The 12,514-nt window shown below is 34.0% G+C and overlaps 1 protein-coding gene across 1 annotated transcript; it reads right to left on the reverse strand.

Annotated features, from left to right (window-relative positions):
* Nucleotides 1-6,640: 6,640 nt before the first annotated feature.
* Nucleotides 6,641-7,321, reverse strand: LOC137927247 (zinc finger protein PLAG1-like). Its single transcript, XM_068771026.1, has one exon. The coding sequence runs from the start codon at nt 7,319-7,321 to the stop codon at nt 6,641-6,643; it is 681 nt and encodes a 226-aa protein (XP_068627127.1).
* Nucleotides 7,322-12,514: the final 5,193 nt, after the last annotated feature.

The raw sequence follows: 12,514 nt of genomic DNA on the forward strand, positions 1-12,514 counted from the left end.
TATAAACAACTCTTATATAAAAATAAAATAAATTTATTCAAATTTGGAACTTTTAATAGGACTACTATTGATCTTCAACTTTTTTTAATGTCAGTCAACTGTTTAATTTTTTTTGTCTATACTATGTGTATAAGTTAATTTGGGTTTATTATAACCTGTTTATTACCTATATCTTTTAACCATTTGTGTTAACATATGTATTTATTATCATATGTATATACATAAATTAAGTGACCTTAATATACAAATGTTTGAAAATTTTAAATTTTTAGAGATACCTCTAGCCATCCATGATAACAGAGAATGTATATTCTTATGCATATTTACCTAAGTGCTTTAAGCTAAAAATATGGAGGCTGCTTCAGTAATTGCTAGTATGAGGAAAAGTTTTCTTCGTCTTATTAGCATATTTTTTGTCTATACAAACCAACACATAGACTACCGGTAAATATGTATAGGAATATTCAATCTCTGATCTCGTCCCCTGTATTCGACAAATGTAATAATAAGATGAGGGTACATGAAGGTGGTCTGTTCGTGGTAGATGGCAACATACGTAAATAATATGTTTAGTCGGAATACTAATACTTGCAGAAGTTTGGAAATATAATCCGATGAAATTAATCATATGTGGGAATGAAACCCCCTGAACTAGGGGCTCCCGAGGGAATCCCTGAGTTACCGTGAAAAGGTCTATGCTAAGCCCCTTCGCTGATGCCGGCCCAAGATGAGAGTCCTGAGATGCTTACAAATAAGATAAGAAATCTTAAGCGTTTTCAGTCATCAGGTGAAGTTTATGAAGAGCTGACCCGAGGGGAAATCCCTGGGGTACCCCTGGAGTTTACTGTAAAGAGGTCAACTAAGCCTTCAGCTTTGTCACCACGAATTAGGTGACGTTTTCGATGCTCGGACTGGTGTTTTAAATATCTATAGTTTTATATTGATTTGTTTCTTGGACAACATTGTCTAGTACTTTGGAAAGCTTCGCAAGATAGAAATTCAGACGCCATTTTTAATTATCCGAAAGGAAAATGTGCGCAGTGCCGCTTGGCAGAGACAAGAAAAGACAAGACATTTTAATTGAAAAAGGTTCTGTTTTGTCCGTATCTTCTTCATCTTGGGAATTAAGGCCAATTTAGATCAGCTTGGCCAGACTGGACTTAGCCTGTGACAATTGGACACATATTTTGTCCGGGTCAATAGTTTTTGGTGTTTATATATGGATTTTAGAGAGCAGAAGGCGCTTAGTCCATATCTTGGTTACGTAACTCTGGAACCTCAACTCGGGCTGTTATATGACATGCAGTATTATCGTATTGGTGAAAAAAGTAACCACATGTAAACGCATTTTTAGTACTGTCGACGTCTTTATAATTATTTTTCCCTATCGCCTGCCCTGAAAAGAACGATTGAAGGAACTTTAGCATGAGTATTGTCCAGCACGTACCAAATAATCATCACAATTAAATCGCGGTAACCTGAAACCTTTATTTTTATGTAAAGAATTCTAGTGTTCGAATTTTGTTTAATATACTGATAATTATTAATACCTCGAATTGTTGAACATGTCTTTAGAAATACTGTTAGTAGACGAAAAAGTTTTCTATGAAGTTTTGTAAAAAAATATATAAAATTGAAAAAAAAAATGTTTTCGACCTCAGCGTTTTTACAATAATCCTTTGTAAGCGGAGTTAATTTTATTTCTGGCAACACGTATTAAAAAAAATATTCTCTTTAATTTGTTTTATTGTAACCTTTTACATTTAATTTTGGGAGGAGACTGTCGCGATTGACAAAACGCACACGACACGTTTGAAGAACAGACGGCTTGACGTTTGTACAGCCTCCCTTCCAGTCACTTATATACTTCAGGTGACTAATATTTTCATATAATGGCGTGAATTACCAAAGGTGAAGACGGCCATGTAGCATTCACTTCAATTCATCGTGGGTGATCAAGCCATGAATATTGTGACCTCTGGAATGACATCAGGAACTACATGTCTTTACCAAGATTTTGTTTACAAGACCTATACAAACACGTAAGACAAGGAAATAACACAGCTCAGACTATTGGCAAGTTTAAAAGGCATTGAGCAAGCCACAAAATACGAGGATTTGGTAGCTGCTGGTGGTTTCCACTCCAGAATTAAAGGGTTCTGGGGTGGAGACCACAGGACGCGTCCACAAGGTAGCCTTGAGGCTGTTAGAAGACACTGGTTCCAACCAGCCCTATTAGAAATCTACAGGAAAGCTCTATGGCTTATTAAAAAATTCGGAAAACATTAAAACAACATTGATTGTATTCAAAACTCCTTGAAAATACATTGACAAAAAGGCATATTATTCAGCAAACGAATACGGTAAAAGCTCTTTATTCGCGGGGTATATGTTCCATAAATATGTCGCAAATACGGAATGCTAGTTCATATGCGATTATAGGAAATACGTTCTGTGTGTTCTGCGACAAATTAAAAAAACAATTTCATTGAACATTTTGATTAATTATCTTAAAGCTTAAACAATGGTCTAAATATTTTTGTAATGTTTCTCTCGCTTGGCAGTTTTTAAAAGCCTTCAATTCAGACTGACGCGCTGCAATCGCATTAGCGATTTGCCTCTTGAACATAAGACTTGGTTGCACAGACGGGTCAATGTTCATAAAAAATCGCAAAGCTCATTTGCCATTCTTAAACCTTCGCTAACACTTTTTCAAATTAAATGTCACGTTTTCAGTGCGCGTTGAAGCCTCTTCTTCAATGTGTTGTGAGTTTAATATTTCCTCGCGAGTCAATTTCACTAAAATCTTCATTTTGCGATTCAAGCAATTACTGAAAATCACTTGATTCTATCTGTTCGAACTCATTTCGTCCTATTTCATTCGCAAAGACGCCTGTTTGCAGTGAAAGTTTGAACTTGCACTGATTCTTCACCATTTTCCGCACAGAGCAGGCTACAGTTTTTTCCGGCATGACTTCAATGTGTATGGCTTCAGTTACTCCAACTTTTATGTTTATGATGCATTTTGCTGTTAAAATTTCTGCCAGTATATATATAACACATATTTTATATATATATAGATTACATTTCATATTATTAAATATGATTTTGATGGTTGGCCTGGATTATTACTTGGTCCATAGGTTGAACAAAGCCGTCGTGTTGGCAGGCAAAAATGTCACTTATATTTGGAGCATGGCTACAAGGCCGCGAGGATGACCTGGTGCGTTGTCCAAAACCAGAAGTTTTAAAGTCTGTAGTCATTTTAAATAATTTTCCAACTTCAAAAAAATGCCGCTTGTAACATACGCTTCCTTGTTAACACGCCAAAACACTGGCAGGTTGTCTTTGTTTTGGTTTTTTAAAGCCAGAGTGCTAAAGAATCTGTAAAACATCCGTGGCTTCATGACACAATCTCCAGGTGCATTAGAACATAGCTGCAGTGTAACTATCCTTTGCTTTCCTTATTAGTCCATTTGACGGCATTTACAAAGGATATTGGGTTGGATGCCTAGTGGGATCCTTGTATTACTATGTATATACTTATTATTTATGCGAATAAGCTTTTACTTTGTTTAAATTTTAAAAATCCTTGACATTGATGTCGCCTGATTATTATATTTTCATTTAAGATATATCTGACAGAAAATGTATATATATATTACACTTTTGTTTATAACATGTGTTGTACAGCTTTCTGCTCCTCCACAAGTATAATGTCGAGAAGCAGAAGAGTCAAAAATGAGATTGAGTTAAAAAAGTAAAGATCAATTAGAGTCCTGTTAAAAGTTCCAATTTAAAAAAAAATATGTCTAACAGTGGACGACCTGCTGCTGATGATGAATGTCTAGATATCTATATATTTGGACAGAGAAGTTTTTGTTTGAACTCCACATTTTAGGAAGTCCCGAGTGTGTGGTAGTTCTGAAGGACAGGTGTACACGTAAATAATATTTAAATGCATTCAGTTTTATTAAATTCACAACTCAACTCAAACAATCCTTGGGTAATTTAAAATCTTCAACTACCCCACTATAAAATTATGATGGCTATAAATAATTTACAAATTAAAAATATTAACTCATTTTCAGCATGGTATTGTTATTGCATATAAAAAAGGAATGCGGTTAAGACGGTAATATCTAAAGATGTATTATTTCTACCTCCCGGACGGCGATAACGGAAAAAAGATCCAAAGAACTATAATTTTCGAATACCCTCATTTGAAAAACTACATAAAAATATCTATTTATTCATGTTGTTCGCTGTAAAAGCATGTTACACATCACTTGACTTTCTTAATACACAATTTTGAGTGATTTACAGATATAACAATTTGTCGATATTTAATTTACCATTATTCTTATATTAATTGCATATATGTTACATAATGTACATGTCAACAAATTTCTAATGACAACCAGAGTTTGGATTCGCGTACATATGTACATACATACATATATATATATATATATATATATATACACACACTGCTGAAGTTACAGCTTATTAAATGAAGCGTTTTTCATGCTGAAATAGGACTTTTTATATGAATATTTCTTTAAATATGTTAGTTGGTATTAAACCTTTGAATAAAACATATACATAGTGATTTGGTAATGACCTGTATATATATATGTAAATAGGTGATATAAGTAAATGTGTGTGTCTGCAGTTTTTTCCCTTCTGCACTAATTTAAAATCAGACCACTGACTAAGCTGGTGATTTGTGTATTATGTTATCATAGGGGTGATTTTCAGTGAAGTCACTCCCTTTTCACACAAAGCTATTTTTGTTAATGCAGCCTTAGAGTCTTATATCTCTTCAAGTGTTTGGCTAACTATCATCATGCAGCCAGCCATTACTTCATAATCCTCCTGTACAGCCTCCAAGTGTGTATATGAAAAAAAGCTTGTGGAATTTATACAAAATGATTGGTTATAGATATAAAAACGTTAAAGTTCATTTGCTATCAATATATGGTTCACTTTATCAAAAAATCAAGTTCAGAAATTCATAAAAAACAATCATAAAGAAAGAAAAATGGTGTCCAAAGCAAGTAGTACAACATATTAAAATCAATTACTGTTTACTATCTGTCCCTGCAGATTTTGAACAGCAAGAACTTACTGGCCTGTTACATTCCGGTGAAAAAATAAATTATTTAGAGCGATTAGACTTTATACAGGGTGATTGGAAACAAAAACTTTGCTGACAAATGAGCTACACATTCACTACTTTCTTTCGAACCTAAAACCAATCACCCTGTATTTTTTAAAACTTACACTTGCCTATGTACACTCAATGAAAAAGCTACATTAATGTCTAAAGATTACAAATTTATTGAAGTGTATCTATTGAAACAATGACATTGTTACAATAAAATTGATAAAAATTATGACTTCTTCATACAACATGTAATACATTTTTTTAACTGATTTTATTTTTCATAATTATAAAAGTTAATGACCTATTCATGTTTAATATAATATGAAATTTCTTATGTTATTCAGGAACTACCAATTGAGTTTTTATAGATATATTTTTTTATAGACCCCTGGTGATACTAGGGTACCCTCATGGTTTATAGGGAGCTTCTATAAGAACCACTATTAAAAAAAATACTATTATAATATATATATATATATATATATATATATATATTATAATAGTCTTTTTTAAATAATATTTTTTTTTATAATATTTTACTATATATATATATATATATATTTATATATACATATATATAGTACTTTTAATGCCTACTTAAGCATATGATATAAAAAAATCTGTTAAAATAAAAGCCCCCAGGCTACAGCCAAATCTTCAACTGAAACCAAGCAGTTGAAATATTGATGATGATTTATATATATATTTTTAATTTTAACTTTTATAAAACTATTTCATTGCTATTTTTTTGTCCCCTTAAAACATGATGTATCATAAAACCACATCATTTTTAGCTATGCTATCCTTATCTAAGATTGTATCTAAAACTTTAAACCAAAGACAGATACTAGAGAATCTTTTACCCTCAAAATCAAATCTATATAAATATATCCACCTAGGTATTGACTCATCATAAAATCTCTGGAACCATCAGAGTAAGAATCTTGAAATTTGGAAGAAATATTCCTTTTGTCATGTAGAGATCAGCTAAGATTCAATGTAATTTCATCTGCAAAGGGGTTATTAATTTTTTTACTGGGCCAGGCATAGCTAGTTTAATAATATATTTTTAAATATTACTCCCCAATTGGGAGGAATACAGGCAAAGTCAAGGTGCCTGCTGAAGCCATAAAGCTTGGTTACTGTAAAGAGGTCTACCTAAAGTCCATTACATATTTAACAGTATGTTTTACATGTGTGAACCTTTTTAAGTGTAATTGGTACTTGCCCTTATCTCTATATGCAAGTGTATTGGAACCTCTATTGTAAAAAAATAGATTGTTATTCCTTCAGCCCTTATTTATTCCGGTTTGACTGTATTTGAAGTGTCAATTGGAAAAGTTCTACATCTAAGCTAGATGCTTAGTCCCCTTAGAAATGTCTAATTTTTAGATTTATCATAGTTAAGGCTGTTGTGACAAGAACATAATATGTGTACATAAATTCAAATCAACACATACATTATTACATTTAAATAATGTCGGCGGATTTCACAAGTTTTCCATTTAAATAACCCATTTTGTGTTTCTCACGGACATGCCTTACCACATGATCTTTCCTTTTGTATGCTTGTGGACAAATGGGGCAGGCGACGGACTGGTTGAGATGCTGTGACTTAATGTGACGTACCATGTGATCTCTACGTTTGAATGTGGTCTTGCAGTGAGGACAAGTGTGCCGTTCTGTCAGGACATGTGTGAGCTCATGTTTCTCGAACATTGCGAGGTTATTGCACTCGAATGCACATTCCCGACACCGGAATATCTCCGTTTCAGTAGTGTGTCGACTTCTAATGTGTTTCAGCATCATGTCCTGTCGCTTGCAGTCTTTCTCGCATACGGGACACTTGAAGTCCTTGTGAGTGAGGTGTAGGCTGTGGACGTGGCGCTTCAAGTGGTCCTGGCGTCGAAACACGGTGTGGCAGAAAGAGCAGATGAGATTCTTCCTGTGGCCGTGCATCTCGACGTTGTGATGTTGGTATTCGATCTTGTCGTCAAAGTTGAGGTTACAGTGTGGGCAGTAGCAGTGGAAGGCGAGGTCTCGTGAGTGGGAATCGTCGCTCGGCGTGTCCACGAGGTGGTTCAGTGCGTACTTCACCCCGGTATTTCGGTAAGCGTCCGATTGATAGTTCACTTTAACGTTGTCGACCATTGTTTAGCCTTTAAAAATCGACCCGTGTCGGACTTGTCGTGTATCTATATTTGTTTTTGTTATTGTTTTCCTGTTGTACAAGCGATGTTCAACATTAAGTATGACATTACAGAAGATAATATAGCAAGCTAAACTTGTACAGATAACATATACAAATTTTCAATGAACAGATTTGAAGAATTTCCTTTTTGTAGGAATTTAACAGTTTTACTTAGTCGAGTATTAATATATCATAATGTCCACAAAAATATTTTTATTAATCATAACTATTTATCATTATTGTTTTCCTTTATGGTTTATAATAGATACACAATCTACACTTTGTATATTTAATCATAGAGTTATCTAGTATATCTTACCATAGTTTATATGAAGAATCATATTTTTTTAAAATTATTATATTACAATTAATTATATTAAATAATTAATATTACATAGATAAATTTACAACTTATTTAAAAAAATTACTTTGATAAAATTTGAAATATTGCAAATAGTAAAAATGATAAAAATTAACACTTACAATTTTATTTTATCGCTTACACATAACAGGCATTTAAACAATATGAATATACAAAACAATATTGACCCTGTATACAGTCTATAAATAGTTTTAATAGCACCCAAAGGAAGACATTACTAGGATGCAATTAATTAATATTTTTTTAAAGTAAGCTTTTTGCATGCTTTAGTTGAATTTTATATTCAGTTACCACACGTAGATTATGGACGTAAAATATCTTTAAAAGAATTCTTATATTCTGTGTAGTTCTTTTACTATTTTTATTGTACATTTTTTTTTTAAATTTTATTGACAGAAGAAATGTGTTCTAAAACCAGATTCTTTTTATTTCTTATGTTGATGTAGCATGTGTAATTTATTAACTAGAATATAATTTAACCATCCTTTTTTACCTCATTGTAAAAATTATAGATTAGACAGTGATCTTATTTACACGGATTTAAAACAGATATCCATAATAAGCCTTTTTAATTTACAACCTATAACATTTTAAACATTTTATGGCTAACGTCAATAAGACATTAATTGAAAGTAATTAATTTATTAGTGAGTGTTACTATGAAGTTGGCAAAGCTCTATCGGTGTTCCCTCAAACTCGCCATGCACAAAGACCGATTCTGGTTTATGATGTCCTACACTGACCTATAAACCTATATACTATATGACCTATATACTGAATCATTCCTACGTCGCTGCTCGAGAGACCATAGTTTGATGATGATCGTGTATTTGAAAGCTGTATCCAGCCGGTCTTATTAGAAATCTATGACACAGCCCTATATTCAGCAATGGACGTTTTATGACTGAAATGATGATTATCCGCCCAAATGGTGGACAGGACAATTCGATGTCCAGTGGACATCTTTTTTACTTCATGTTGCAGATTTCGGAATTTTCAACTAGAGGATTTGCTTCTACAAGAGTAGACGACGTTTGACATATAACTTGACGTATTTAACTGTTCTTTTTAGAACTTAGGGGTGTAGCATTATAAATGACCAATCGTAAAAAGTTTGCGTTATCCGTTGGTTTATTTGTACATCTTTTCATCAGTTTCTTTATATTCTATAGAAGGTTCTGTTGCATTTGCAATGTCTGTAAATAAATCATCAAGGGCAGTCGAGTGATAGTGGCATCGATTTCAAAATTATTTGTTTTTATTTATTTGTCCTTTTTATAATTTTTGTAATAGTGCACTTAATTCCTTATAAGTTTTTTTTATTATCTACCAGTCAGAATATTTCATAAAATATTTATACAATTGAAAATATTACTAACATTGTATGCTAAAAAGCAATACCATAAACATTTCTGGTTATTTTCTGGCTGAATATTGAACGTTCCCAATCACAAAACTGAACGCGACGTTCCTAGTCCCTTACGTCACTTTTTCCCGCGCGCTATTTGAAAACACAAGATATGTGTTAGAAATATCCATTTGTTTACTTGTGGATCTGTATTAATTCTGCTACGTATAACATTAAAAATTCTACATCAATTTTCTTGGTTTTATTACAACAAAGCAGAAGACAACATCCAAAAAAAATTTTAACTTTCTTTTTCATACGCTTAATACAGCGTTCGCATTGATTGTTAGGATTCTTCCTAGGGCCAGGTCTCGGAGGTAATAACAACACGGAGTCAAAAGTAGAAGTGTGTATATTTATTCTTGAATCTTCAAGCAAGCTTCGTCCATATATATACCGATTACTAATAAGAATCGTCAACCAATCTCAAGAAGTATTGTAGAGCGATCTCTTTCAGTCCATGTATATGAGGAATTACATTTCTGTGGGATTCCCCTTTTCGATGCGCTAGTATATTTATAAAGCTTCGTTTTTAAGACTGTTTTCCGTCAATTTAATGAAATAACGAAGAAAGACTAAGATGTTACTGGCGCTCATTGGCGCATTTCATTGGGACGATAGCGTAGTCTAAAGGTAATAATTATAAAGAATTGTTTAATTCTGTTTCCTTATGCTTTGCAATCGGCTGACATTATGATAATGATGATAATGCTTCTGTTTTTCAGCATAATTTCAGCTATACAGATTTTGCATTTTGAGCAATGATGACCCAACAGTAGAGGACAAAGACTTGCGATTGTAAGTTGCAGGTTCAAATCCCTGGATATAATATTATTTATATAATTCACACTGTAAATTTATTAGGTAGTATTACCATTTTTTTTATGACCCCCGCTATTGGAGGCCTCTCGTACCCCTAATTAGTTGCGATCAGGGTCTTTGTTTACAAATAAGTTTTTCAGATTTTTCATCTTTATTTTTCACTCACTGTCATTCTTCTCAATATCTTTTATTCTTACCTTATTACCATCACAATATCTTTCATTTTGTTTTTTCATTCCTTCTTGCTTTCATCGCCTTCCTTCCATCATCTTATTTACTCTTAGGTGGCTAGGTACATTTTTTTAATTCTTTATTTTATTATTTACATATTCTATTTTTTTTATCACAGTTTTATTTGGGTTATGCTTTCTTAACACGTTCACTGCGGCTTGAGGCCGATTCAGCCTCATGGTAGGCTTTGCACTGGTGCGGCGCGTAAAACTCGTGTTTTCTCTCTAGTGCGGCGGCTGTTTACACTCAACCGAAACATGAGGCAGAAAAGGCCTCAACCGCACTACTAGGAAGTTCAGCTTGAGGCTGATTCGACCTCAGTCGCACCAGCTGAAAGTTCTTCAAAATTGGGCCCGCAGTGAACGTGTTAATATTTTACTGGTAGTATTACCATTGCTCACAACTTCTAACTACATTTTTTCACTACAGATATTTTATATTATTTTTAACAAAAAAATCAAAATAAATGTAGGAGCACGCAGTAGTTATTAATTAGTTTAAATTTATCTAAAACACTGCGAAAGAAAAATACTCATATTAGGTAGAGCACTGAGATTTGCAACCGTAGGACGCGGGTTCTATTCCCGGGATAGTGTCATATAATTAGACACTGCATTAATTTATATAGTATTTCCACTGCTCAAATTTTCTAGATAAGCAGTTGTGTCTTGTGTACCGTAACACCATACTACAATCGCCAACCCGCATGCCAAGCGTGGCGTTAATGGTAAATCCCCCATTAGATATATTTGAGGGAGGCCTGTGCCTTGCAGTGGGCGTCTATGGGAAGGAATCGTCCTGCATCCTTCGTGTTTCCTTTATGGGATGACGATCTACGCCGTGCTGGCTGGTTCCTGCTTTCCACTCCAGATACTTAAGGCCTCTTAAAGTTTTTAAACCGTAAAAATCAACGTTTAATTCGCTGTACATAGGAACAGACCACTGTGGTAGAGGCGGCAAATCTTAGCGGTGCTGATGTCGTATACGCCGTGCCCGTCGGCGAGCTGCATCCTTTTTTTCTTCTAATTTTCTATATACAATGCGATTAAAATAAGAATAGGACCGGCCTAGCGCCATGTTGTGACGTCACAACGGGAACCTTGGTATAGTGTGCAAAAAAGCAATGTTAAAAAATAATACCAGTGGCTAAAGTCACTCGCTCGGTTACCTTCGAAGCAGTTTTCAAATGCTTAATGAAACTTCCAAATACATCACGCGATATATGGTGGTGGTACATTTCTTGCTTGTTTTAACTGGTCCAACAACATAATGGCACGTTTTTTCTCTTCCTCGAAGTACTTATCAACATTGCTGATAATCTCTCGAGCTCGCCGATGTAAAACACTACCTCTTTTGCTCATTGTAGAACAAATTAAACAATCAACAAAAACAATTATTATTATTTTTTTATTTTATATATTTAATGCTGACCGTACTTATATGAGTGAAGTTAGCCGAGAGCCCGTCCTATTCTTATTTTAATCGCATTTCAATATAATAGCAAATCTGTAGCTTAACAAAGATAAATTTCAAAAACGGCACTTGGTCGTTGTCTCTGGCTTTGCATTACTACCGTTTCTTAAGCTATTGCTGTTAGATCTGAAGGCTTTTACGGCTTCATCGGATCCCAATTCTCGGAAAGCAAAGGTTTGCAAGTATTCTTAGCTATATTGCTGACACGTCGTTCGGTAAAGAAAAAGTACGTAAGTCTATATGACCTGCCTCCTGACAATTGCAAAGCTGCCTATTCATTGTTGGTTACTTTAGTTTATGTATCTCCTCACTTGGAATATACAAATTTAATTATAACTATCTAAGGTGTTGGGGGCGATCCAAGGTCTGAACCTCCAGAGCTCCAGGTTTAATACTAAATATTTAACCCCTCTACTCCTTGCGGGGTAAAATTTCGTTTGGTAAAATTAGTTTAGCTGATCTATTTAGGGAAATATTCCTACCAAATCAAAGTGCCTCTACGGACGTAAATGTATTAGAGGGGACTGGAAAGTAATATAGCTTCGATTTAAATTCACACGACTACATTTTTAACAAGTTTTTATTTCTCAACAATATATTCAGTTATCGAGAACTTTTGCCATCTAGGATAAGTCTTCCATGTAATGAGCTACCAAATGAGTCAAATATCGACATGTGCAGAACCATTACTTTCCGGTCCTTCCAATAGCAGCCTTTGCGACCTATTTTTGATAGGCTTGCGGCAGGCGCAACCTTATCACAAACAAAGACAGTCCACCTTGGTTAACGTCATTGGAAAAGACTGAACCCCTTCCAACGTCTTATTGTGAACCCATG

Source organism: Battus philenor, unplaced genomic scaffold (genome assembly GCF_028537555.1).
Source record: "Battus philenor isolate CCGP_79_NKW_IND1 unplaced genomic scaffold, ilBatPhil1.0.hap1 SCAF_30, whole genome shotgun sequence".
NCBI lineage: Eukaryota > Metazoa > Arthropoda > Insecta > Lepidoptera > Papilionidae > Battus > Battus philenor.

Excerpts from the sequence above, each read along its gene's own strand:
- LOC137927247 (XM_068771026.1), bottom strand. The coding sequence starts at position 7,321 with ATGGTCGACAACGTTAAAGTGAACTATCAATCGGACGCTTACCGAAAT.